Source organism: Condylura cristata, unplaced genomic scaffold (genome assembly GCF_000260355.1).
Source record: "Condylura cristata isolate star-nosed mole 26May11 unplaced genomic scaffold, ConCri1.0 scaffold00011, whole genome shotgun sequence".
Lineage (NCBI taxonomy): Eukaryota > Metazoa > Chordata > Mammalia > Eulipotyphla > Talpidae > Condylura > Condylura cristata.
Window position 1 is genome coordinate 31,988,705 of NW_004567112.1, and position 27,150 is coordinate 32,015,854.

At 50.7% G+C, this 27,150-nt stretch overlaps 1 protein-coding gene across 1 annotated transcript in view; it reads left to right on the forward strand.

Annotated features, from left to right (window-relative positions):
- Positions 1-55: 55 nt before the first annotated feature.
- The window catches only part of ZCCHC24 (zinc finger, CCHC domain containing 24), a 55,537-nt gene continuing 28,442 nt past the window's right edge, over positions 56-27,150 (forward strand). The window contains exons 1-2 of the mRNA XM_004680705.2: positions 56-301; positions 11,827-12,027. Coding sequence (XP_004680762.1) covers positions 56-301; positions 11,827-12,027 — 447 coding nt within the window. The remainder of the gene's footprint in view (positions 302-11,826; positions 12,028-27,150) is intronic.

The window sequence follows — 27,150 nt, forward strand, 5'->3', positions numbered from 1 at the left end:
TGGAGGGGGGGGCGCGAGCGGGCGGCCGGGGAGGGGCCGGCATCGCCGCCGCAAAATGAGCCTACTGTCGGCCATCGACACGAGCGCCGCCTCGGTGTACCAGCCGGCCCAGCTGCTCAACTGGGTCTACCTGTCGCTGCAAGACACCCACCAAGCGAGTGCCTTCGATGCCTTCCGGCCCGAGCCGCCTGCCGGCGCCGCGCCCCCAGAGCTGGCCTTTGGCAAGGGCCGTCCGGAGCAGCTGGGCTCGCCCCTGCACTCCAGCTATCTCAACAGCTTCTTCCAGCTGCAGCGCGGAGAGGTGGGTGCCCCTGCGCGCCCCCGCCCTCCGCCCCACCTCGCGGGGCCTTTTCCTATCTGCCCTGCTCTTCCTAGCCAGGCCCGGCTGGACTCCGTATTGCCCGGCCCTGCTTTGGCTTCGTTTCGCCTTGCTCTGCCAAACTCTATGCCCGATGTCCCCGGGGCGCCGGGAGCGCGTCACCTCCCGGCTGAGGCCGATCCCGAGCAGCTCAGGCGCGGGAGGGGCCCTCCCCACCTCCCTGCCCCGGGCGCCCTTTTCGACGAAGTCAGAGGAGGGCGGGTGGGCGGGGGGTTCCGGATTCTCTCCAGACCGCCTGGGCGCGGCCTGGGCGGGGAGCCCCTTCCAAGTGTCCTTCCCACGCCCAACCCCATCCCCCTCTTGGCCGTCGCTGTCTGGGACCGAGATTCTGCTCCAGGCTGTTCGGGAGCTGCCAGAAGTCTTTTCTCCTCCCATTTCGGGGGTTCCTGACTCGAGGAGCGCCCTGGAGAAAAGTGTCTCCTTCAGATCTCACGCAGGGACCCCCAGATACATCCTCCAGCTACTCCCCTCCCCCAGCCACATAGGAAGTGGTTTTGAGGGCTTGACCCCACCGACTGCGCTGCCCCCCACCCTCCCAGCCTGGACGGAAATGAAAGGGAAATCCTCTTGAGCTCTTGGGAGGGGGTTAGATAGTGGGGAGCGTTTCCAGCTGCCCAGTGCCTTGTCCAGAAACCTGGGCAGCGGAGTTGCAGAGTCTGCCTGTTGGGTGCATTCTGGTAGAAAGTCTAAGTAAGGAGAAGTGCATCTTCCCCAGTAGGTTGATACACAGATTACCAGGACCTCCTCATCCCCTTTGAGGAGTCTTATCCAGAACCCTCCTAGATACCACCCTTTTCCCCTCTGGCAGCAGTCCTCCTCCTCCTCCTCTCCCTCTCCCACTTACCCCCTCCTCATTTGGGAATTGCAGATAACCTTTCTGTGGCCTCCACTAGCTCTCCTCATGGAAGCTCGCTGCAAAAGTTCAGGGGCAGGAGTGGAGGAGAAGATACACCCGAGGGTCCCATTTCTTCTGGACCTGGAAGTCCTGGTTAGTTTTAGGAAAGATAGAGACCTGAATGGGTTGACAGAGAAGGCCTTTGTGTGTAAAAGTATGCTGGGGATGAGGAGAGGCCCTAGAGGGGTCCAACCCTGCCATTATTAGGGGAGACATGGACATACAGACAACTGGCCCGATGCCTAGAGGTGACCCAACACTAGTGGAGTCAGGGAAGGATTGGTTGACCTGTGGGGATAGAGCTGGTGGTGGACCTGTGAGGCATAGTTGAACAGGGTAAATCTGGAAAGGCACCCCTCGGTGCCAGGCAAACGCATGTGTATGCCAAAGCTCTTTGCAACCCTAACACACACTCTCCACTGGTGGAATTGTTCCTGGCTGGCATTCTTTAGTTCTCTTTGGGGACTTTGCCGACTTTTGAAAGAGCTGACTTTGTGAACCGGTGACTTCGGAGAACAGTTCACAGGTGTTTCTTCAGTGCCTGGGTCTTCTTGGTCATGTGTTCTCTTTCCAAACATGTGTTAAGCTCCATGGGGGCCCCTGAGGGTTCAGTTGCCAACCAGTGGGAGCCACAGACTAGAAGACAGACAAACTGGTACAATGTGAATTGGTGGTGATTTCATGGGTATTGTGGGAGCCCCGAGGGAGAAGGGTGACCGTGACCTACAGGTCTAGTCGAAGTTCCTGATCAGTTTCTATTAGTTTCTTTTGCTCCCACCCTGTGGTGATGTTCTCCAAATGTGGGTGTTTACTGAGAGAGCCTGGGAATTTTTGACCATCGAGAGTCCCTTTGGGAGCAGGATGTTGTGCATCCTCTTGGAAATTTCTGGCAACCAGAATCCCTCCTGCCACTTTGCTGCTGCTTGCCTCAGTTTCCCCATGACGAGGTACATTGTTTTGCCAAGTCAGTGTTAAAGGAGTCGATAAAATGAGCTAGAGCAACGAAGGAAAAAGTCTCGTAAATACCACCTGCTGTGGGGGAAGCCCTTGTCTCTGTCTGGACCTCAGTTTACCCATCTGTTCAATTTAGTTTCTGCTGTCCCCCAGGGTGGTAAGTGTGGGGTTTGAGAGTTGTACAAAATAGGAGGGGATGTGCCTAGAGACAGTCTGGGTTGGGTGGGGGGTGGGGGAGTGGGGAGGAAGAGCTTTTCCGCACTCATAGGTCAGTAACTCCCTGGAGGGGCTGCAGGGCTGTTTCTGCTGACTTCCAGAAGACTCTTTTGGCTTCAGGCTCGCTTGCTTTCACCCCCACTCGCTTAGTCTCCTAAACCCTCTTGGAGCCACAGCTGTGCTCCTGAGGACAGGCCTCTCCTGCGTCTAGGGCTTAGCGGGTGACCTAATATGGCTCCAAAATAGCAACTGGCTGAGAAGGCAAGAAAAAATACCCCCCACCTGAATGCCACCAGGGGGCTGTGTGGAGAGGAAGCAGGTCGTGTGTGGGCTGGAAGGGACTCTGTGAAGGGACCCGGGGCCCAGGAGCACCGCCATTCTGTTGGCGGCCTGGCAGGCCCAGTGGCAGTGCCTGCGGATGTGACTTGCATGCTGACCATTGACCACGGCCTGTCTGCGCCATTCCGTGTGCCAAGAGCCCACCCCCTCCTGCACCACCCCCCGGCTGCTCCCACCACAATAGCAAAACACCATGAATGCAGCTGGGACTTGGGCGGGGGGGCCGAGGACATGGGGGGCACAGAAGCCCATTGTGCCCCTGGAATCTCGGCTCTGGAAGCTGAAGATAAGCCAAGGGTTCTGAGTGGAGCACTGGCCCTGAGAGCAAAGGGGGATATGGCGGAGTTCATATAAAAGTACAGGAGCAAGCATGTCAGGAGGTGACTTGGATGCTGGGGGTGGGGGGCTCCTCAGCTTCTCAGTTTACACTGAGGGTGCCAGACCAGAGCAGGCGCAGACGCTGAGGTGTTTCAAAAAGTCTCTGGGACTCAAAACGGGACCCTATGAACTTGTTTCAAATGCTGATCAGTAGCAACACTACATATCTTTGGAGAGAAACTCCTGAGGACCTTGACTGAGCCCCACATTGCTCTCCAGGTACCCAAAGACGTTCTTAGAGGGTATGCAGAGTGGGTGGCATGGGCGTTCCCTGACCTGCTTTGTTTGCAATAAAATTCATAGCTTTGTGAGAGTTGTGAATCTCTAGTTCCAGAAAGTAGAGCTCTCCCCTTGCGGAGTGTCAGCTCTTAGGCCCCTCAGAGGCATGCTCAGACCCCTCCTAGAGAGCCCCTGGGACTGTTATACCACAGGTCAGATTCGTGGGGGGACAGTTGTGGGCTGAAGGTGCAGTACCATGGTGCAGCAATGCTTTGTGGCAGCCAGAAGCAGCTTTGGGGTCAGATTTATTTAGAAAGTGTAGCATATAGTCCTCCCCTAGCCACCTACCTTTCCCCTTAGCACAGAAAAGGCTCTGAGAAGTCCCACAGTAACAGCCCACTGACCTCTCTTCAGCCCCCAATTTCCCAAATCCAGAGTATGTTTCGGACACAGAGTACCCGCCTGGGTAGAAGCACAGGTTTCTGCAGCACTGAAGATGCCCTGCTCTTTGCCATCCATTGGAGACTTGAGAATGGCAGTAAGGGTGCTGTGAGGCTTGACAGACAGACCCCACCCAGGGCCTTCTGCACAGACAGGGTATTAGAACTCTTAGAGGAGCAACTGGATCGTCCAGCTTGAAAAAGTTCCCAGGTCTCAACAGTCTTCTGAACATTTTAATGAGCCACCTATAGGTGGAGATGAGCCAAGGGGCCCCAGGTGATGTGAACGTGCAGGACGAAGCCACATACCTGCACAAGGATGGCTGTTTACCTCGCTGGGGCTCAGAGAGGGCTTCAGGAGATGACGCCTGTCCACAGCAGCCTCTGTGGCCTGTGTGGGTGGATGGTGGGTGGCACCCCTGGGTCCTGCGAGGAAGTTGAGCTCTGACTCAAGCAAGGAGGACTGTCGTTCAAGGGCCTGTTGGCTGAGGTGGCCTGACCCTCCCTCCACCAAATTACATTGATTGGGCAAGTCTATACTCAGACCACACCTCGGGGACCTTCTGAGTCAGGTGGGAGGGAGCAGAGAGGCATCATCAGTACTTAGTAATTATCAGCGGCAAAGCGCCAGGGGCTGTCAGCACCAAGAGGAGAGCCCTGTAGAGAAGATGGCCTGTAAGTAGCAGCCCCTTGCTTGTGGGGTGCGCTGTCTGGCATCTCTTTCCTTGGAGCTCCCATTTTACAGGAAACAGAGGCCTGGTGGGTCAGGGGCAGAGCCAGACCAAGACGTCACCCGTATTCCTGTTACAGTTGTCTCTCTGGCCCATCCTGCTGGCCTCGAGGTTGCCTCTCATCTGGACCATGATCTGGACCCCAGAACAGGCAGTAACTTGGGGAGTTGTCAGGGCTCAGGGCCTCTGACATTTGCTCTTGATCCCATACTTTTTGAGGACTGGTAGGGACTGGTCATGATCACTGGGTGTCCTGCTCCAGCCACTCCCCAGAAATCCAGCCGGGGCTTCCCTGGGATGTGAATTCAAGGGTGGCCTAGTTGGGAGAGGCAGAGGAGATGGACACTGAGCACTTCCTGGCGCTTTTGTCTCATACCCTGGCCTGTGTGACGCTTTCCACTGTCCAGGTGGGGTAACAAAAGCTCTTCAAGGCACTGCCGGGCCATCCGTGTCACCCTGCGCTGATCGAAGTTTCTGAAAGCACCGAGGGGTGCTACTACTCCCAGCTTTTGCTCTTGCTCTGGCTTCTACCTCAAATGCTCTTCCCTACCTGGTACAAGGGATAACTTTCTTCTTTATGGCCTGCATGATGCCCCCTCTCTGAGATTACCTGACCGACCTGAGCAGCACAGCTCTCGCCTGAATATCAGTGCAGGTGACTTGTACCTGGGGCTGTAAAGCACACCTTCACGTTGACCTTGGCTGGGAGCAACGCCTCATGTGTCTGTCTCCATGTGCACTCAGGAGACGTGGCCTGTCCCTTTCTACTTTGCAGTCCTGGCACCTGAGGCTTGGCAGGGCCTGGGGCTTACTGGGTGCTCAGTGGATGTTTGCTAGATGGTTGAGTGGATGGAGGACTTGGATCCTGTCTTTTACCTTCCTTCCCTAGTCCTGTGCCACTGCTTGCTAGCACTGTCTTTCCAGCACTGAAGGAAAGATGATGGATTGATTGACGAATTGCAAGGAGCTGACTGGGAAGAATGGAAACCTATCTCTAGAGGTGTTCCAGAAGCTGAGGTGTGCTCGGCGTTCCTGACCGTCTTTGGTCATGGACCGCTTGGAGAAATGGAAGGCAGCAGCGTTCTCTCCGCAGCATAGCACACAGGACGCAAGCACGTGTGCCCACGACTTCAAGGAGGGTGTACATGGCATCCTCATATTCACAGTGAAGCCCAAGTCAAGGTCTGTGTTACCAGTGACTGCAAGTCACTGGTACCCCAGACAGACTGGCTAAATATTAAGGTGCTTCTAATCTTGAGTCTCTGGTCTGTTCTTCTTTATTCAACAACTGTGTTGTGGAAGTGAGAGGCAGCCCGATCCCAAGACCCTGTGCTCAAGCTGGCAGAGGGCATGCAGCTATGCCATGTGGACACCTGTCAGGCAAATGGTGACCTGGAAAGGGCAGTAGGGACAGAGCGGGGAGAGGGAGTCTCCTCAAGGTCTTCTCTGCTTTGCCTTGCTGCCACTGTGCGCCTCCATCCCCTGGTTCTCTCCTTGATCTGCTTACCCACCCCCCAGGGCTTCTTATTTTAATCAGACCCTTTCACTGAGACTAGCTGTGTACAGGCCATCGTGTCAGCATGCCCAGGGGGAGAGGGCCTCCAGGACACAACGTGCCCTTGGAGGTCCTGTGGCAAGGTCTGCCACCTCCCTCATGGCCAGCTGTGCCACCTTTCTGGCCCGCAGGGCAGCTGTGGGCCTTGCAGAAGGAGCAGAGCTGGGTTTGGCCACAGCTGGGGAAGCCTTCAGTCAAGGTGAGGCCTCATTCCCCACTGGCCAGCTCCCTTCCTGACAGCAGTTGTCTCCTCTCCCTGCCCAGCCCACGCCCACCTCTCGCTGTGTATAGGGCTATGTATATGTATGTATTTGATTGAGGGGGGCAACTGGAGTCCCAGAAAGACTCAAGGAGTAGAGAAGTGCAGAGCCCCTTGGAGACAGGGTAGAATCATTGTGAGATGAAAAGTTTCTTGTCCCAAAGAGAAGAGTTGGGTGTGTGTCTGTGTGTGCCTGTAGGTGTTTGCTTGTACATGTGTGCACCTGTATGTGTATGTGGCTGTATGTGTGTGCCTGTACATGTGTGCGCCTATATGTGTGCGCCTGTGTGTGCGCCTGTATGTGTATGCCAGTACATATGTGCTCGTGTGTGTGCATGCCTGTATGTGTGTGCCTGTATGTGTGTGCCTATGTGTGTGTGCCTATGTGTGTGCCTGTGCGTACACACGCCTGTATGTGTGTGCCTATGTATGTGCGCACCTGCATGTGTGTGCGTGCCTGTATGTGTGTGCCTGTGTGTACACACGTCTGTGTGTGCCTGTATGTGTGCGCACCTGTATCTGTGTGCCTGTACATGTGTGCCTGTGTGTGCCTGTGTGTGCCTGTATGTGTGTGCCTGTATGTGTGCGTGCCTGTATGTGTGTGCCTGTGTGTACACACGTCTGTATGTGTGTGCCTGTATGTGTGTGTGCCTGTATGTGTGCGCACCTGTATGTGTGTGTCTGTACATGTGTGCCTGTGTGTGTGTCTGTGTGTGTGCGCCTGTATGTGTGCGTGTCTGTGTGTGTGTGCCTGTGCCTGTGTGCCTGTGTATACATGGGGGAGGGATGTAAACGGATGTCTTTTGGGGATAAGAAAGCAGTTGTTCATCTGATGAAAGAATCCCCACAGAGCTGGGGACTAGAATCAGAATCCCTCTGGGGAGCTTGGAGGGCAGGGCTCGGCATTTGCTTCCGCCAGGCTTCCTTGGACACTTCCCTTCTCATTGCCTGCCCAGCTGTGGCATCCTCCCCAGGGGTGCTGATCCCATCTCTGCCTGCTTTCCCGCTTCTCTTCTCTGTACCCTTCTCTTCCTTCTCTAGGCTGCTCTTGGAAGCTTCTGGCCATCTACCCTAGCCCCATTCTGCCTTCACACTGTCTTGTGTGGAAGGCTGCAACTTGACGGGTTGAGTCAGGTCTGGAAATCTCTGCCTCTGCACTCCAAGTCCCTCTGCAGAACCACCAACCCCAGGGCCCAAACCCTTCATGCAACCCAGAGAAGCTAGTGCCTGATCTTGCCAGAGCCAAGGACTTGGCAATATGAAGTCTTAGGGTGTCTGTGCCAAGGAGGGTGGTCCACACCTGGCCTTTTCCTCGGGGGCCCCTTCTGAATATTACAGGCCAGCAGATCTGAGTGTTAATCTCCCGTCGGCCACTACCCAGCCTCCCTTAGAAAATGGAGCCAATAGTGTCCATCCTAATTGTGTTCTTGCCAGGTATTAAGAGAGCTAAGAAAAGAAGGATCCAGTCGAGTTCATGACACAACTGGGATGAGAATACATTTTAGTGTCTTCCCTGATTGTCCCTCCCCAGCAGTCAAGCTACAGCCTTGGAGAAGTTCCCTAACAAAAGGCACGTGTCTCACGCTCCCTACCCAGTGCTTCCTGCTAGCTGCTTGGGTCACTGACCCAGGGGGGAAAGTAGTCTCTTCCTCCACGCTAGTGATATAGATGCAGATGGCGTAGAGCTTCTACCCACCTAACACAACTAGGGTCCAGAGCAACCTAATTTGGGGTAAGAGCACCCTCCAAATTATTCCACACCAACTCAGACATCCCAGGGTAAGTCCTTGAAGGTGCTAGGACATCCCTTAGCTCATTTTTCCGGGGTAGAGGGCAGACTCCCGGGTCCTTCCCTGCACCAGGACATCCATGGCATAAGGAACAGTAGAACGAGGTGGCCTGGAGTGCAGAATCTTTGCCTTTGGGGCCTCCAGCCTTATAGAGAGATGCACAGGTGAGATTGACAAAGACTTCAGAGGTCCCCTCAGGCAAAAGCAAGGGAGTCACAGGGGTCCCCACCCAAGCCTGCAGTATTGAGGGACAGGACTAGATCCCTCTGGAGGAGGCCAAGGCCTCTGTGGTCTGTAGGGCCTTGAGCGCGCCTGAATCTGTGCTTTCCATGCTGACTTTGGAAGCCAAGACTTAAGTAAAAAGAAGGGGTGGGTTCAAGACTATGCTCCTGCAGTCAGAACCAGATCAGGAGTAAGGCCCTGGGGAGGGTGTGGTGGACACAGAAGAGCATACCTGGGGTGGGCAGTCAGTGCAGAACATGAAGGATAAAAGCAGTTGCTGGAGGGACCTGAGAGGAGTAGCTTGGATGCTGCAGATTTCGGGCCTGACTGTCCAGCTATCTCCAGTCACAAGCAGTGAGGCTTGGACAGATGGCGGGCCTGATGAAGTGCCCTCTATGTGCTGGGCTTTGGGGTGTCTTTTCAAGGTCTGGGTGCCTCAACCTGAAGAAAGCAGGACTGTGGAAGATGGCCCTCCTGCTCTCCACTTGACATTTAACATGTGGGAAACCCAAGAAGTCAGGCCTGCTCCGCAGGCAGAGAGAGAGCCTGTGCCTCCTGGCTCCTACCCCACCCCGTCCCACAGCCCGGCTCACCTTTCACCTCCACCGTCTAAGCTCCTTGGAGCTTCAGATAGGAAGCAGCTCCTGCCCAGCCCCCGCAAGCGGGACTCTGGGCCGAGGCTGGCCATGGGCCTGGCCTGTGATGCTGGCCTCTTGGGGCCTCAGTTGCCCCTCTGTAAGGTGAGCATGGGGTTGGGTCAGCCGACTGCTCTCTAAGGAGGTGCCCTCTTGAGAGTGCACAGCCGAGGACAGGCCAGACTACGCTGGGGATAGGACAGGCGTGAAGAAGGCGGCGCGGCTCCCTCCCGTGACCTGGATCTGCGTGTGCCAGGGGTAAATCTGCGACCCCGGTTTGATGGAGGATGGGGTGTCGAGCTGCCAGCGAGGGCGCAGCCTGCTGGCTACCCAGGGATACCGCGGGGCTGTCCGTGGCCAGGGGAGTGTGGCCACAAGACAGGGAGAGGTTTTTCATGGTGTAATTAGTGCACTTTCTGGCACCCACCAGACTTCCCCTTCCTCTTGACAGTTTGCTGCCAAAACAGTCCTGATTCCTGTGGACTTGCTTAAATCTTATCGGGGGTGGGGGTGGGGGGTGGGGTGGGGGGAAGAGAGAAAAAAGAAAAGAAAGGGGGGAGAAAGAGGGCTGTTATTTATGAAATTGAGTTTCCCAGCCACGGGGTGAGTCACACCATTTGGGAGCTTCAGATTTCTTGTTTGGATGAACTTTGCTCTGGGAGGCCGAGGAGATGCTGCCCTCCCTCAGGCCGATTTAGGTAGGGAGTTGAGCTGAGGAGCCTCCTGGAGGGTTGGAAGGGCCAGCTGCTTCCAGGGCCAGGTCAGGTAGGCTGGGTTGTACTTGGGCTGCCTGGGAGAGCTTTAAACATGTAGACTTGTCTGAGGGGGCGGTGGGAAAGGGGGACTTCGTGTTTCATGGGGACAGTTTCAGTTTGGGGAGATGAACTTCTGGAGGCAATGGTGGTGGTTGCCCAGACTGTGAATGGAATTAATGCCACTAAATTGTACACTTAAAAATTATAACAGGTTTTATGTTATGTATATTTTACCACCATAAAACCATATAGACTCTACCCCTCAGTCCCAGGGGGCTATTTTGGGAGTCCTGGAGTGGGGGCCAGAAAGGTGTATTTGTTAAAATTTCCCAGGTCACCTAATACAACTTGTATTGAACTCATCTCACCTGTAAGATGGGGATGATGACTTAAGGTTGTGAGCATCCGTTTCTTGATACAGCGAAAGTTTCCAGTTCATGGATACAGTAATTACACAGTATGTGTTACTTATCTAATCTCACCTCAATCCTCCCCACGCCCCTAAATGTGTCCATCATCTCGTACCTCCGTCTTGGGCCATCTTAAAGCTGGAGCGTCACCCTCAGTTTGGCTGCAGACTTGGATGATCTCTTTCTCTGTCCTGGGCTGGATGGTAGCACTGGACAGTGAAAGAATAGAGGCGACTAGGAGGGGCCGTTGAGTTCTGGGTCCAGTTACTATAAGCTTCCTGTGTGTTGGGTCTGGGTTGTCCTGATCATGGTTATCTGTGTCTTTCTGTTACACGGCACCCCAGTGTTCCTTTAGGACATCCTTCCCCTTAACATTTCCTTCCAGATCCCAGGCTCTGGTCCAAACCTACACAAGAGGAAAAGCGCTGGCCCAAACTCCTTAGCAGGGTGTCAGGGAGCCGGTGGCACTCAGATGATGAGGCTGTGTCCTCTGGAAAGGGGAAGGCAGACCCCTCAGAGGTCTAGTAGGATGTATGCATGGGTGGGCTCTGTTCTGGAAAGAGAGGCACCTGATCTCTTCGGGCCAGCACCCAGCTCACCTCCCTCCCCTTCCCACACTGGGGGGACTCAACAGAAAGGGCTGTTGTCACCCTAGACCACTGTCTGTCCCACCTTTCTAAGGGAGCCTGGAGCAACTTCCTCTCAGGGGCTCTTCCCCCATTCGCTTATCCCAAGAATGAAGTCACGTCTCTCCATTAGAGGCATCTATCATCTACTTCTGGTGTTGGCGGGCTCCTGAACTGGGCCCAGGTGATGCCACAGCACCAGGCCTACATTTGTCATTGATCTTCCCAGGATGCTGCTGCTTTCTAGTCTCGGCCTTGCCCCAGGAGAGGGGGCCCATAGCTATTCCCTGCCAGGTTCACCGCAGGCCTCACCTCACTAAATTCCTATGTGCCTGGCTGTTCGGAGCCGATGACTCCTATAAATAGAGGCCGTATCCACTAGGAGCAGTCCTGGGCCATGTCTGCTTTGAAACCAGGCGAGACATCTGGTTCCTGTCAACTGGAGGTGAGAGAGTTAGGAGAGGTGGGCCACTTCCTCCCTGGGCTCCCAGAGAGCTGGCCAGGGGCTCCCTGGACAGACTCCACAGTCTTCGTTTCTATACGATGCCACGTGCTAGTATTCCTCTTCCTTACCAGATGGGGAAACTGAGTCGGCTCAGAGATAAGTGATTTGCCTGAAGTCATTCATTTCAGTAAGTGGCAGCACCCCAATCCGACACATGCCTTCTGCTGGATGTATCTTACTTCTAGGCAGCATGTCAGGGCTAAAGACCATCGTCACTGATTGTTTCCTACGTACGGGAGAAGATAAAGTGTTTCACATTCTTGACTCACTTTAACTTTCTAGAAATCCTGTTGTTCTTCTTGTTTTCCAGACATGAGCCAGGGTGGTTAAATGACTTGTCCGTGAATACAGAAGTAGTATTAGGATTTGTCGTCTACTCCAGAAGGCCAGGGCCTGTGGCAGCTGAAGGGGCCTTTTGAATTCCTCTCTGGTGTATGGAGGCTCCACCCAGGCCATGGCTGCAAAGGTGCAGGTGTGTACCCAGGCTTGGAGTCCCTCACAGCCTCTGTCCCCCACAGGCACTGAGCAGCAGCGTGTACAAGAGTGCCTCGCCCTATGGCTCCCTCAACAACATCGCGGATGGCCTCAGCTCCCTCACCGAGCACTTCTCTGACCTGACCCTCACCTCTGAGACCCGCAAGCCCAGCAAACGGCCCCCGCCCAACTACCTGTGCCACCTGTGCTTCAACAAAGGACACTACATCAAGGACTGCCCCCAGGTAAGGCGGCCTGGCCCAGGCGGGGCCCGTGGGCTCCCCACCGACCGGGGGGCTGGCCTCTGAGGATAGAACAGATGGAAGGGCCCCCCAGGGACAAGCGCGTGGCTCACTGCCATCGGGCTTCTCCCTTTTTCCTCTCTCTGGTGTTTCTGAGGCAAGGCTGGCTGGTGTGAATGGGCTAGAGGCCCAGTGTGGGCCAGCTTGGGTTAGTCAGTTTGGGTGGAGGGCCCCAACATGAGATTCTATGCCTTCAAGTCCCCACCAGTCTCACGGCCAGGGGGAGTCCTATTACATGGAGCAGGATGGGAGCCAGCAGCCTCCTCACAGCTCTCCTGAGACCCCATCTTCTCACACGTACATGGAAGGAATGTGGGCTCCGGGCCAGGAATCCAGATGTGTGCCCCTCCCCCAGGCCCCACCTCTGTCTGCTCTGCAGCATTATGTCCTCCTGAGCTGGCTGTGGTGAGAGAGCAAGGGAGAGGGTCCTGACCCCAGGAGAGGTCTGGGTGAAGGCCCTGGGCACCTTGGGGTGGGACAGGAGCCAGGAGATGGAGGGTGTGGGAGCAGCCCTGACTCTCACCCAGTGCTTCACTGTGATGAGGCTGTTTCTGGACAGACCCCTCTTGTGGTTGGCCTCTGACTCTCTGACAGACTTGGCTTGGGAGTCCTGGGGGGAGAGATTAACTGTTGCTTTAAATACAGTATAAGATTATCAGTGATGTTTCCCCCTAGTATTCCTATTTTCCAATGTTTTTGTAGTGTGGTACTTCTTTTACTTTACATATGTAATGGAAATGGAATCCTGGAAACTCAGAAAATCCATGCCGTCTTACTCTCCAGATGGAATTGAGGGCGTGGTTGGGTGGGGCCAGGTTGCTTTAGTGCCAATGGGAGGCTGAGATGTGCTGTTACCTCATCACTCTTCTCAGAAATGGCCCTGCCTTAGGTCCTTCTTATGGCGCAGCTGCATCAACATTGCCTGGGGGCTTGTCCGAAGCACAGAACCCAGAACAACTCTGGCCCACCCAGAACCTACACTTTACTCATGTCCCTTAGTGAATCATGGACTCCAGTGCTCTCTGCCTCCCCGACTCCTGGTTGAGAGAGGCCCAGCTGGAACTAAATAGTGGGAGCTGGCTCCCTGGTGGCTGTCCTCCAGATCCACGCTTCAAGGGGGCCCTTTGTACTCCCTCATGGGGTCCTTGGAATAGGAGATCTCAGCAGGGGATGAGGCTTCCACCCGAAGGGTTCTCTGATAGGACGAGGGTCTAGTAGGCCACCAAGGATCCTGTTGGCCTCAAGGCCATGTCCATAGCCCCCCAGCCAGGAACCATGTGCCCTCCCCAGTTGACTCCCAACGCAGGAGCCCTCAGCTCTGTCATTCCCAACACATTCTAAACCTTCTCTCTGCCATCTCCTGCCTAAGCTTGTGGAGAGGGCACAGCAGGACTCCCCCCACTTCAGGAGGAGACAGGGAATGTGTTAAGTGTTCGGCAAGCATTATTTCCGTCAAGGCTCACAATGGGTTAAATGCCTTTGCTATTTTCATTTCATATGATGCTGCACGTGAGTCAAGAACTCACAGAGGATCATAGAGCTGGTGGGTGAAGGGCCTAGGATTCTTCACCTTGGCCAGGCTGGTGATACTCAGACACCTAGAGGAGCTCTTGGGGTTCACAGGAAATGTGCTTATGCTAGGCTGGCAGCCTAGGAAAGCTTTTGAGAGTAGCAGGGCTTGTATAGGGCTGACAGATGATGGGAAAAGTGTGACAGTGCCTCCTAGCCCCCCGCCTCAACATCCGGCATGACAGTATGCAAAGGCCAGTGGACAGTGAGCCAGAGGTGAGGGTGGCAGAGGGGTGTGTGTGTGTGTGTGTGTGTGTGTGTGTGCGCGTGTGTGTGTATGTGACTGTATGTGCACTGTCTTCTTTCCAAATGGACCAGAGCTCTTCTAAATGTGGGGGAAAGGGCCCCTGAGCTCGGTGTCTCTCACTTTCCAACACAATGCTAACCTTGGTTCTTCCTTTATGTGGATTGCACAGCAAGTTTGTCTTGTGTAGGCTTTTAACGCCTGTGGAATTAGGAGTTATAATCCCATTTTAAATTTGAAGAAAGAGTCTCAGAGAGATGAGTGCTGAGCAGATGGCAGGACATGTATGAGAACTCCAGCCTTGGGGGCTCAGTGATTCTTGAGCATCCATACCCCTCCATTCTGAAACCTTCGCCTCAGAACCCCAATGGGGACTGTGGTATGCCATTTTCTTTTTTTTAAAGATTTATTTATTTATATATACATAACTGGGATATAGGTCACAGGTGCAGGGACTGTGAAAGAATTCACCAGAGACAGAGTGGGGAGCAGAACAGGCTGACTGACAAAGTACACTGCTAAGTGGAGCAGCAGGCGTGTCGAGAGAGGTCTGCTGCACCATGTGGGTCACCTCCCTGACTGGGGATCGAACTCGCATTGCAACAGCTGCCGCTAGCATCGTAGTGCTGAGCCTCAACCTGCTGCACCAGCAGGGAGAAATCTGGAACCCCAATTTCACAGGCAAGCAAGCTGGAAGAGGCTCTCTCTGGCCCCCTCTCAAACATGATTCTGCTCAGACCTCCTGTAGACCAGAGGATATCCTGTGTCCTTCATGAGAGATGGGAGGACAGAGGCTGGAGATGTCAGCCTCTCCGCCTGTACAATGAGGCTAACTGAGAGCAGAAACACATTAGGAACCAATGCAGTGGCCTGGGACACTCTCAGCACAGTATCCGCCCCCCAGTGAGACCTCAATTAATGCTGGCTACCATCTTATGTCCCCCTTGGTGGGGTCACAGTGGAAGTTACCACATATTTTGGTAAACTGAAATTTAACTGGATGCTGCTCCCTGCACTGCAAGCGCCAGGGATAGGTGCTGGCCTATCAATTCTGTACCCCTCCCTGTTTGATTCCCAGGCCAGCCCCAGATTCTACACATAGCAGGTGCTCATACAAGTTTGCTGAAATGAGGATGGGTTGACCAGGCTTTGCAAGTCATGGGAAACTTTGTTTCAAATGAAATGTTATGTAAGAGCTCCCCATATTTACATAGAATATGAAAAAGTGGGATGCTTGTTTTGGGAAGAGCTTTAAGGAGATATAACTAACATTTCATGTCATTCACCCATTTAAAGTGTCCAAAGCAATGATTTTTAGTATTTCACAGAACAATGCAATCCCACACCATCATTAATTATAAAACACAATTCATCCTCCCACAAAGAAACCTCATACTCAAGCTATTCCCTCCTGATCATCCGCCCCCTTGCAACCACTAGTCTCTTTCTGTCCCTGTAGGTCTGTCTGTTCTGGATATTTTATATAAATGGGCTATATCAATATAACACATGGTCTTTGTGATGAATTTTTTTGTTTAGTATGTTTTTGAGGTTCATCCATGTAGTAGCATGTGTCAGTTCACATAATTTGGGAACTGTTCATCCTGTTCTATTTCGTGGTGGAATTTGTAAAGAATAAATATTAATTCTTCCTTAAATATTTGGTAGAATTCAGATGGAAAGTCATCCAAGCTTGTGCTTTCTTTGTGGGTAGATTTTTTTCCCATTATTAATTCAGCCCTTTACCATTATAGGTCTGTTTAGATCTTCTATTTCTTCTTGAATCAGTTTATATATTTTGTGTATTTCTAAATTTTCTGTTACATCTAAGTTATCTAATTTATTGGTCCATGGTTGTTCAGAATATTCTCTAATGATCCCTTTTATTTCTATAAGGTTGGTAATGTTTCCTCTTCCATTTCTGATCCTTGTAATTTGAGTCTTTTTTTCTTGTTCAGTCTATCTAAAAGTTAGCTAACTGTGTTGATGTTCTTCTATTCTCTATTTCATTACTTCTCTCTCTAGCTTTTTAAAACCTACGACTGAGATGGAAAAATGCACAAATGATATAAAAATAAACTATTATATTATTTATTTTTAAAAAATACACAGCCTAAAAGTTAACCATTTTAACTCTTTTAAATGCACAGTTCAGCATTATTAAATGTCCACTTAGTTGGGTAACCATCAACACCAACACCACCATCCACAGAACTTTTATCTTGCAAAACTGCAACTCTACCAGTGAGCAATAGCTCCCTCTCTCTGCCTGCCCCCATGTCCTGGCAAAGCTCCATTCTACTTGATGTCTCTATGAATTTCACTGTACTAGGTACCTTATTTAAATGGAATCATATAACATTTGTCCTTTTGTAACTGATTTATTTCATACAGCATAATGTCCTTACAGTTCACCCATATTGTTGTATGTGTCAAATTGTCTTCCCCTTTTTAAGTCTAAAATTCATTATATATACCATACTTTGTTTATTCTTTTATCCATCAATGACAACTAAATTGTTTCCATCTTTTAGCCATTATGAATAATGCTGCTATGAATCTGGGTGTACAAATCGCTTTCTGAATTAATTCGTGCTTTAAATTCGTCGTTCTAAACTTTATTGTTTCCTTTAGCTTGCTTTAAGTTTGATTTGCTCATCTTTCTCTAGTTTCTTCAAGTAGAAGATTAGCTTACTGATTTTACATCTTCCCTTTTTAATGTAGATGTTTATAGTGTATATTTTCCTCTGAATTGCATCCCATAAATTTTGAGATGTTGGATTTTCATTTTTATTTATTACTGGGTATGTTCTGACCTTTTTTGATCCACTTGTTATATTCACATATTAGAGGTTTTCATACATTTTCTTTAAAATGATTTCTAATATAAACCATTGCAGTTGGAAAACCTAGTTAATATTATTTCAGTGCTCCTGAATTTATTGTGATTTATTTCATGGGCCAACTTTGGACTATTAGGAGACTGTTTCATATGTACTTGAGAAGAATGTGTCTGCTGTTACTGGATAGAGTATTCTATAGCTTGGTATAGATGTCCAGTTGATTTATACTGTGTGTCTTCTGTATTCTCTTGTCAGTGTTCTGCTTAATTCTTCAGGTGGTGAATTTCCAACAGTTATTGCTGAATTGTCTGTTTTTCTTTAATCCTGTCAGTTTCTGATGCATGTTTTTGGTGCTCTGTCATTAGATGTAACTATGTGTATCTTGTATATTCCTGATTTGGTAATACTTTTATTATTACAAAATGTCCCTCTTTATCACTAATTTTTTTTGTTTTAAACTTTATTTTATCTGATGTTAGTCCAACCCGCCTTACTATAGCTACTGTTTACCTGACAGATCTTTTTTTATTCTTATCATTTCAGTCATTTTATAACTTTGAATCTAAAATGTGTCTCCTGTAAATAACATATTTGGATCATGGTTTATTTTTTATCCAATGTGAAAACCCCTGCCTTTTGGGTGTTTATTTAATCTTTTTAGCCCCTTGATAATGCTGTTATTAATGCTGTTTTCATATATGCTATTATTGATAGTGTCAGATTTAGGTCTGTTATTTTACTCTTTGTTTTATGAACTATTCATATATCTTTTTTGTTTCTTTAATCTACCTCTACTACTTCATTTTATATTAAGTGGAGTTTCCAAATGTAACACTTTAATTTACTTAATGACTTTTTCACTATATTTGTTTGAGCTATTTATCTGTTTCCTTTTGCTATTTCCTTAGCAGTCACTCTTATGCTTATTTTGTACAGATTCTTAACTTGCCAGCATCTGTTTCTGGTTTATACTAATTTAACTCCAATGAAAGATAGGAATAAACTCATATATTTTTATTCTCTTTTTCCCGTTTTTGTGACATTATTGTTATACATATTGCATTTATATATGTTACAAATTCATCAATATTTGTTATAATTTTTACTTTATTTAAATCCTCATGTTTTAAAGAAACTGAAAGAATAAAGGAAAATAATTATATGCCCACACTTTTTGTTGTATAAGTCTCTGTATTTGTCTTCATTTATCCCTGTGGATTCAAGTTACCACCAAGAGTCATTTCCTTGGCCCAAGACAGATTTGTTCTGACCTGCATTCTTCCTTCTAGTCTTGGCATATATGTTACATTTTTTTTATCTTATAGGACAAATACTATAATTACATAGATGTAATTTTACATAATGACTTTTTAGATTAGCTAATAGAAGAAAGCAAAAGGAATATGCATTTATACTACCTTTTTTAAATTATATAATCACCTTACCAGTGTTCCTTATTTTTTTCCATATATATTTGAATTGCTATCTGGGATCATTTGCTTTCTACCTGAGGAACTTCCTTTAGTATGTCATGAAATATTGGTCTGCTTCCAATGAATTCTCTCATTTTTGTTTATCTGGAAATGTCTTTATTGCAATTTAAACTTTTTAAAGATAACCTTGCTAGGTACAGACTTCTTTACCCTCCGCTTCCTCCGTGCACACACACACACACACACACACACACTTTGAACACATTAAATATGTTACCCCACAGCCTTTTGTCTTCTTATGCCTGATGAAAGACCAGTTGTTAGTATTATTAGAAATTCATTGTAAATGATGTGTCATTTTTCTCCTACTGCTTTTCAGATTTTCTCTTCTTTTGGCTTTCAGCAGTTAAACTGTGATATGTTCATTTGTGAATGTCTTCGTGTTTATTCTTCTTGGTGTCTGTGAGTTACTTGAATTTATTGATTAAAGATTTTCTTCATATATAGGAAGTTTTCAGGCATTATTTCTTTGATTTTTTCCCCTCCTGTTCTTCTGTGGAATGATTTTTTAAAATATTATAAATGTTTTTAAAATCTTAAATTGCCTATCAAGGGGTGAAAAATGTGGAATCTTAGGCCAGTGCCGCCTATGGCCTGAAGCTGCTGATGGAACCCCAAGTACTAGGGAAGCAGCAGTGAAAGTACAATTAAGTCATTCATTGCCCGTGGGCTGGATGGTGGAACACAGGAACCACGGGAAGGTAATTTGTTAATTCTTTTTTAATTTTAATGGTGAGATAGAGATGTCTAGAGCTTTGCTCTTCAGGTTGATGGGATTTCTCATAGGTTCCAGAAGGGAGTTGGGTTCTACATGAAGACTGGAGACCCCAAAGGACAGGTGAAAGGTTCGAGAGGCTGATTTCCAATGTCTCCAAGGGCAGTTCCTCTTTGCAGAGGGAGTGTGTACCTGGGTCAGGGTCCACTTAAAACCAGTGTCAACACTGGCCCAGGAAGACTTCTGAGCCGACAATGTTTATGTTTAGCATTCAGTTCTTGAAAAACCTGCTCCCACTGCTGTCACCACATAGTATGTCAGGTCTCCAGGTCAATGGTTAATTGTAATAGTAACACCAATAGGAATAATCTCTAAGCATTGAGTTTACCACTGAGCTCAATGTGAGATACATACCATTTAAGTCTTTCAAACACTCTATCAGGTCAATTGCCAGATGATAAAACTGAAGCCCAGAGAAGTGAAGTGACCTGCCTAAGGTCACAGCAAAAATGGAATCGAAATTGATGGTTTCCTGATTCTAGAACTTATGCTTTTTCTACTAAGTCTTAGCAGCTAGACTTTGATTGCCACTTTCATTATCAGAACGCCAGGTTGCTTTAAAAAGATGGGCTGCTAGAAAAAAAGAGGGGCAAGGACAATGTCAGCAGAGGCCTACTGGGCTTGGTCTGGCCAAGTCAGTGAGCCTGGCAGAGTCCAGCCCTAGTCTACCCCAGGGTATCTACTGCCTCAGTGCAGTCAGGGAGGCCAAGGGTAAGTTGGGGCTGCCAGCTCTTGTGGTTGCAGAAATCTAGCTGGCTGTAGCAGAGGCATTTGCTGGGCATCTCATGTTGGCTGCTACACGCTAATGAGGCAGGACTGCAAACCCGAATGGTAGTCTCACTCAGCCCTCTACACTGGCTTATGTAGGTATATGTGTTCGTCACATCGATGCCCAGGATACATGATCTGTCGACAGAGCAGACCCAGGCCGTATTGTAATCACCAACTCTTTCTGACCTCCTACTATGGGCCAAGTCTGTGCTAGATAAATTTCTTTACCTGTCCTCAGTGGGACAGACAGAAACTCTGTAATCCATTCAGGGTGACCAAGCTAAGGTCTGCAATAAGGGACCGGCATTTGGGGCTTCAGGGAAGGCCTCGGAGAGGAGGAGTCTGGCCCTGGGATCCAGAAGGCTTCCAAGAAAACCTGTAATAGCAGAAGTATGCTTTCCGGGAACCATGAGCCCTTGGTGACGGCTGGCACTCTGGTTCTGAGGGGAGGAGCTAGAGGGACAGCCAGAGCAGGTGGTAAGGTGGCTGCGTGCCAGGCTGCACACACTTGGACCTTACCAGGAGAACAGGAGAAACCATCCAAGGGTTTTGGGTGACATGCTCAGATTGGCATTTTGAAACATCATCGGTGGCAGGATGGAGGCCAGACTAGACAAGGCAGGACTGCAGAAGAAAGAGTCCAGCAACAGAGAACAGGGATAGATGAGAAGACCAGACACAGGGTAAGGGCAAGCGGGGGGGGGGGGGGGACGCAAATTCTGGACACTGTGGGAAAGTAGCGTCCAAGGGGCGCCATGAGTAGGCAGGAGACTGAGGAGAAGGATGAGGATTCCAGGAGGTTTACCAGACCTCTGAGGCAGACATCTGGGCAATGGAGTGCCACTACCTGGCATGTAAACACACCTGCCTGAAAGGTAGGCCTTCCTTCGTTTACTTATTCAACAACTATGTGTTAAATGCCTCCTGTGTGTCCAACATGCAGTAGGTAGCATTTGAGGATGCTGCAGTGAACAGACCAGGAAAGGTCCTTGCTCCCATGGAGCTTATGGTCTGGTTCCAAAGTTAGGCAGCACGAACCTGCAAGAAAGTGAGGAGATGAGATAGCAAGAAGTGCTGCGGAACAGGCCAGTGCTTTGCTGGAGAACGCAGCCGGCTTCTCCAGGAGCAGCAGCAGGCACACTGCCTGAGGCTCATGACTCCATCAGGGCCTCTCAAAAATGTTCTAATTTTTATTGATTTCAAAACTAGAAGAAAAAAATGAATGTAATAATAGTATGTAATAATGAATACAGCCTGGATAATATTTGTCTTTATAGCAATGTAGTCATCACCTATAATTTTAATAACTTTTATGGAAGAAGGGGCTCCCAGGAGTCAGACTGTGACCCTGAAGAGCATCTTGTGGAGCTTTAGGTTGAGTGGCCATGCCAGGCTTCTCTGATGATAATATGTGAAAACTCCAGAGACTTCCTTTCTTCAAAAGCTCAGGTAGGCTCCAGAGGCCGGCAGTTAGGATCCTGGTGTGAGTGAAGTGACATCCTGTAGAGGTCAAAGAAAACAGCCACAAATTTATCACCCAGACACCAGACTTTAAGTTCCAACACTATTACGAACAGTGTACAGCCTTGGATAGTCACTGAACTTCTCTGAGCCACCTTCTCTTGTGTCCACAACACAACCCACTTAGCACCTCTAGGAACAAAACTGGGGTATGGATGGGACAGGGCTTTCAGGACCTGGTAACCTTCCCCTTAGCTCTCTGACCACCCTCCACGGAGGTCAGGCCCAGCCACGCCCAGCCTGGCAGCTACCCATCAGGCACTGAGCTAGAAGCAAAAATTTTTGTAAGCCTCATTCTCTACCACTCCCAAAATGTTCTAGGGAGCTGGTTCCTTCTTTAAGGGAGGCCTGAGGGGTGTCGTCACCTGTGCCTTCCGTGTCCAGCTAGGGACCAGGCTGGCCTAGGGAGGGCCTGAGCCCCAGGGGAGCTGCCATTCCTGAGTCAGCATGCCTGGGGCTGCGAATGAAATCCAGATGTCAGACAGAAAACAATCATCGCCCCCACCCATCTGGCAGCTCGGGTTTCTTGGAGATTGCAAAAGAAGAAGAAAAATAGAGCAAGGAGAGAATCAATCCTAGAACAGCTGAAACCTTAGAGGCAGGATGTAAATCCTTTCAGGGTCTTGCTGGGGGGAGGGGAGGAGACCAGGGTAAGCAGAGGCGGCCTGCCTTCTCCATGGCTCTGCTCTCTGCAGCTCCTCGACCCTGGTCTTTGCACCTCTCCCCAGACCAAAGTAGGCTGTCCCCCGTGGGTGTCCAAAGGAGGCTGGAGGGCCGTGGTCACTACCCCATGTCTGATCCCCGCCTGGGTTACTAACCCTTGATTCTGACCCAGACCTCATAGGGCCTGGGTTTCCTCTGGAGCCAGAGCGGCTGGAGCTTGGAGAAGGCAGTGGCAGAAAGAGGCGGAGGGTGGGCAGGGCTTCCCCTGCACACCTCAGCCCAGAACCTCTGATTACTTCAGAGCCACTAACCTGATGGGGAAACAGGTTTTCTCACTGTGCCAGCTCAGGACTTTAGGTTATGAAAGATCAATAAAGGAAGGAAGGGAAGGAGAATGGAAGGAGGGAAGATTAGAAGGGGTTGGCGAGAAGGAAGGGAGTGGGTTGTGGACGGGAAGAAGGAAGGAGATGGATAACCAGAGTCATTATGTGATTCCCCTGAGCTATGACCAGGCCTCGGGCCTGCGACCTGCCTCCATGCCGAACCAGAACTGCTGGCCGACCTGGGTTGACAGGGCTGGGCTGTGATGTTCCAGTGCTTGTCACAGAGCCTGGGGAGTCGAGAGCACGCAGAGAAAGATGCCGGGGCTGGTGTTGATGGTGACGGTGTAGGGTCTGCTCCTGGATGGGTGCTGATGTTGGGGTGACCCCCCCAACCCAGTGCTGAGGCTTCGGGTCTCTTCTCCCTCCTTTCCCAGGCTATCTCCTTGCAGGTGGGGCTCCGAGCACATCCTGGCAGCTAGCCCGCCATGGCTGAAACCCCATCACTGCCTTGGACTAGCTTGTGCCTTTGGGAAAATGAATGAAATGTCTCTAGGTCTCAGATGAAGATAACAAAAAGCTACTATGTAGGATGTTGTGGATATAAGTGAGTTATTTTATTTGAACTATTTACTAGGAAATTGGGCACCTTGTGGCACTGTGTTAGCTGTTGTGACTGTCGGGATTCTACGGTTCAGCTCAGCTTTCCAAACTGCTTGGAGAAGTAGTGCCAGAGGCCTAAGAAAGTGCTTCAGGACTTTCAGTGAGGGTGCTCAGTGGGGGTGCTCAGTGGGGCTCTGGAATAGACTGCTGGGAGGCCTGTGCTTCCTCAGGCATCCTGGGATGGGGACAGGGACCAGGTCCTGGAGCCTTGACTCTGCCCAGGGGGGGAGTAGGGAGCTCTATGAGATGGAGAGACTGGAAGGTGCCCACTGCTAGCCAGTAGGCTGTCAGCTTCCCAATGGCAGTGGGATGGCAACGCCAATGGCTTGTCCTGGCACAGACAAGCAGAAACAGCTGCTGGGTTGTGGGGTGGGGGATGGGGAGTGGAGGGCAGGGTGCAGGGTATAGAGGCTCACGGGGTAGCCACTTTTACATCCTTCCTGCTGCACCAAGCCTGGCAGGAAAGAATCAGCGAGGGCCGGTTTCACATCCTCAGCTTCTATTTCTCCTTTTGGAGGACCACAGACAGTGAGAAGGAGCCTCGCGAATTAGGTCATGTTTGTTAGCCTCACCTTCTCAGCCATTTGCCAGCCCAAAGGACAGCACCTGCCCTTGGTTCCGGAGCCACCTGGCTTAGTGGCAGGAGAGCTGGAGTAGAGCAGTTGCTTCCTGGGCTGAGTATCTCCCTGGTGCCACCTCTTTCAGGCAGCCTCTGTTTCCCCAGGTCCACCAGGCTCAAAGGGACTGCTCGCCCAGCATCACAAGGACTGCATTCACTCCCTCCCTCACACCCTCCCTCCCTCACTCACTCACTTACTCACTTGCTCACTCACTTCTCACCTCCCTGTGGCCTCCTGTCTGGCAGGTTTTGGCCTGTGCTTCTCACACTATTTTCCGCCTAGGGTGGCTGCAGCCACTAGAAGATGCTGACTGCCATCCATTGCTCTCCTCAACCTAGTAAGAACAGGGGGTGCAGAGTAACTGGTTCCGGCTGTGTGGGCTTAGACGTCACTTCTTCCAGCTATGAGCTGGAGTATGTTATACAACTGCACCCTGGCAGCTGTAAAATGAACTCACCCATTTTGTAGAGTGTTTGTGGGAGATATATGAGCAAAGCAGCTGATAGAGAACTTGACACCCCACGAGTGTTCAGTAAATGGCAGTTTTTCTTAGCTTAGCATGACTTATTAGGTTGCTGGGCCTCAGCAAGCCTTATCTGGCCTGATTTGTGAACTTGAGGCTTAGGAGCTTGGTTTTGCAAGGTGGGTGGAGGTAGATGGGAAGCTGCCTCAGTTGCCACAGTCCCCCACTCTTCCCTGCCCCCAGGCTTCACCACCCACTCAGGTGCTTAACATGCACCTGCACACACACACACACACACACACACACACACCCAGGGCTTACTCAGACTGTCCGCTGGCTTTAGCGCCTTTCCCCAGCGTCTGGAGACCATCTTGAAGCCCCAACCCTCAGGACAGCTTCCCCTGCCCACAGGCTCTCCTCTTTGTGACACCAGTGTCCCCAGGAACTGGTAGTAAGGCCTTCCATGGCCCTGACCTCGAGGTGGCCCCAGCCTGGCTACAGGAGGTGGTCCCCGTGTTGCTGTTGAGTCTGCTGAGCCTTCTCACGGCCCTGGGGTGTCAGCTGTGCCGCACTCTCAGCCAGTATTTCACACTCATTTTCTCCAGTCTCTTCTCCAAGCCTGGTCCAGTGTGGCGTGTCTCCTGTGCCACTCTGTACCCCTGGCCTGGCTCCCACACTCTTGCTAAGAGCTGCGTGGCCTCGGGCTGATCTCTCCCACTTCCTGGGGGCCCTTCCCAGCTGGGGCTGTTGACTGCTTGGCTGACAGGGAGAGCACGGACTTTGGGGTCAGAAGACCTGAGCGCTTGTCCCAGGCCACAGCTCAGGGCTGCTCTGCTTTGGCCAAGTCGACCCTGCCCTGGAGCCCCAAACCCAAGTCTATGAAACGGGTTCAGTCTTGAGCCCATCTCTCAGGGTTTCTGTAGGTTCCAGAGGCAGCTGGACAGGCTGAGCATTTGAAGACTATAGAGTTGTGCTCTTTGCCCCATGGCCAGGAAGCAGCCAAGCACAGCTTTGCACACCAGGCCTCACGGCAAGCTCACTGCGGGGAAGCAGGGCAGGGTCAGTGGGCTCCTGGGGAGGGCATGAGAGGTGGGCTGCCCTCACCCCTGCCCTTGTCTGCAAGGGGAAGGGGGGATGTTAGGAATCTGGGCCATGTTTGTGATGTGGGAAGCCAGCTCCCTTCCCCGATATCTGAGGCGATGGCCCCAGGATGGAGCCTTCAGTGGGACCTTCTGTGGCTGTGTCCCTGTGGCTTTGTCTGGGGCAGGAAGTAGCCCAGCTTTGGGGTCTGAGTATGTAACACCTCTGACTTGGCCTGTCCTCTCCACCAATCTTCAGTGTCCACTTCCTCCTGCAGAGGGGCTGCAGAGAAGCCAGGCAAAAGATACGGGGAAGGAAGTCCGTGGAGCTGGGTAGGAGACAGGAAAGGAGACCTTCATGCCAGCTTACGAAACACCCGTCTCACTATCTCATTGGCTTTGCGCTTTACGCGGGCCCAGATCTGCCGTCCAGCACTGTCCACAGTCCACCTTCTCTCTCTCCCTCCCTTACCTTTTGGAGGACCACAGACAGTGAGAAGGAGCCTCGCGAATTAGGTCATGTTTGTTAGCCTCACCTTCTGGGGGACGCAAATTCTGGACACTGTGGGAAAGTAGCGTCCAAGGGGTGCCATGAGTAGGCAGGAGACTGAGGAGAAGGATGAGGATTCCAGGAGGTTTACCAGACCTCTGAGGCAGACATCTGGGCAATGGAGTGCCACTACCTGGCATGTAAACACACCTGCCTGAAAGGTAGGCCTTCCTTCGTTTACTTATTCAACAACTATGTGTTAAATGCCTCCTGTGTGTCCAACATGCAGTAGGTAGCATTTGAGGATGCTGCAGTGAACAGACCAGGAAAGGTCCTTGCTCCCATGGAGCTTATGGTCTGGTTCCAAAGTTAGGCAGCACGAACCTGCAAGAAAGTGAGGAGATGAGATAGCAAGAAGTGCTGCGGAACAGGCCAGTGCTTTGCTGGAGAACGCAGCCGGCTTCTCCAGGAGCAGCAGCAGGCACACTGCCTGAGGCTCATGACTCCATCAGGGCCTCTCAAAAATGTTCTAATTTTTATTGATTTCAAAACTAGAAGAAAAAAATGAATGTAATAATAGTATGTAATAATGAATACAGCCTGGATAATATTTGTCTTTATAGCAATGTAGTCATCACCTATAATTTTAATAACTTTTATGGAAGAAGGGGCTCCCAGGAGTCAGACTGTGACCCTGAAGAGCATCTTGTGGAGCTTTAGGTTGAGTGGCCATGCCAGGCTTCTCTGATGATAATATGTGAAAACTCCAGAGACTTCCTTTCTTCAAAAGCTCAGGTAGGCTCCAGAGGCCGGCAGTTAGGATCCTGGTGTGAGTGAAGTGACATCCTGTAGAGGTCAAAGAAAACAGCCACAAATTTATCACCCAGACACCAGACTTTAAGTTCCAACACTATTACGAACAGTGTACAGCCTTGGATAGTCACTGAACTTCTCTGAGCCACCTTCTCTTGTGTCCACAACACAACCCACTTAGCACCTCTAGGAACAAAACTGGGGTATGGATGGGACAGGGCTTTCAGGACCTGGTAACCTTCCCCTTAGCTCTCTGACCACCCTCCACGGAGATCAGGCCCAGCCACGCCCAGCCTGGCAGCTACCCATCAGGCACTGAGCTAGAAGCAAAAATTTTTGTAAGCCTCATTCTCTACCACTCCCAAAATGTTCTAGGGAGCTGGTTCCTTCTTTAAGGGAGGCCTGAGGGGTGTCGTCACCTGTGCCTTCCGTGTCCAGCTAGGGACCAGGCTGGCCTAGGGAGGGCCTGAGCCCCAGGGGAGCTGCCATTCCTGAGTCAGCATGCCTGGGGCTGCGAATGAAATCCAGATGTCAGACAGAAAACAATCATCGCCCCCACCCATCTGGCAGCTCGGGTTTCTTGGAGATTGCAAAAGAAGAAGAAAAATAGAGCAAGGAGAGAATCAATCCTAGAACAGCTGAAACCTTAGAGGCAGGATGTAAATCCTTTCAGGGTCTTGCTGGGGGGAGGGGAGGAGACCAGGGTAAGCAGAGGCGGCCTGCCTTCTCCATGGCTCTG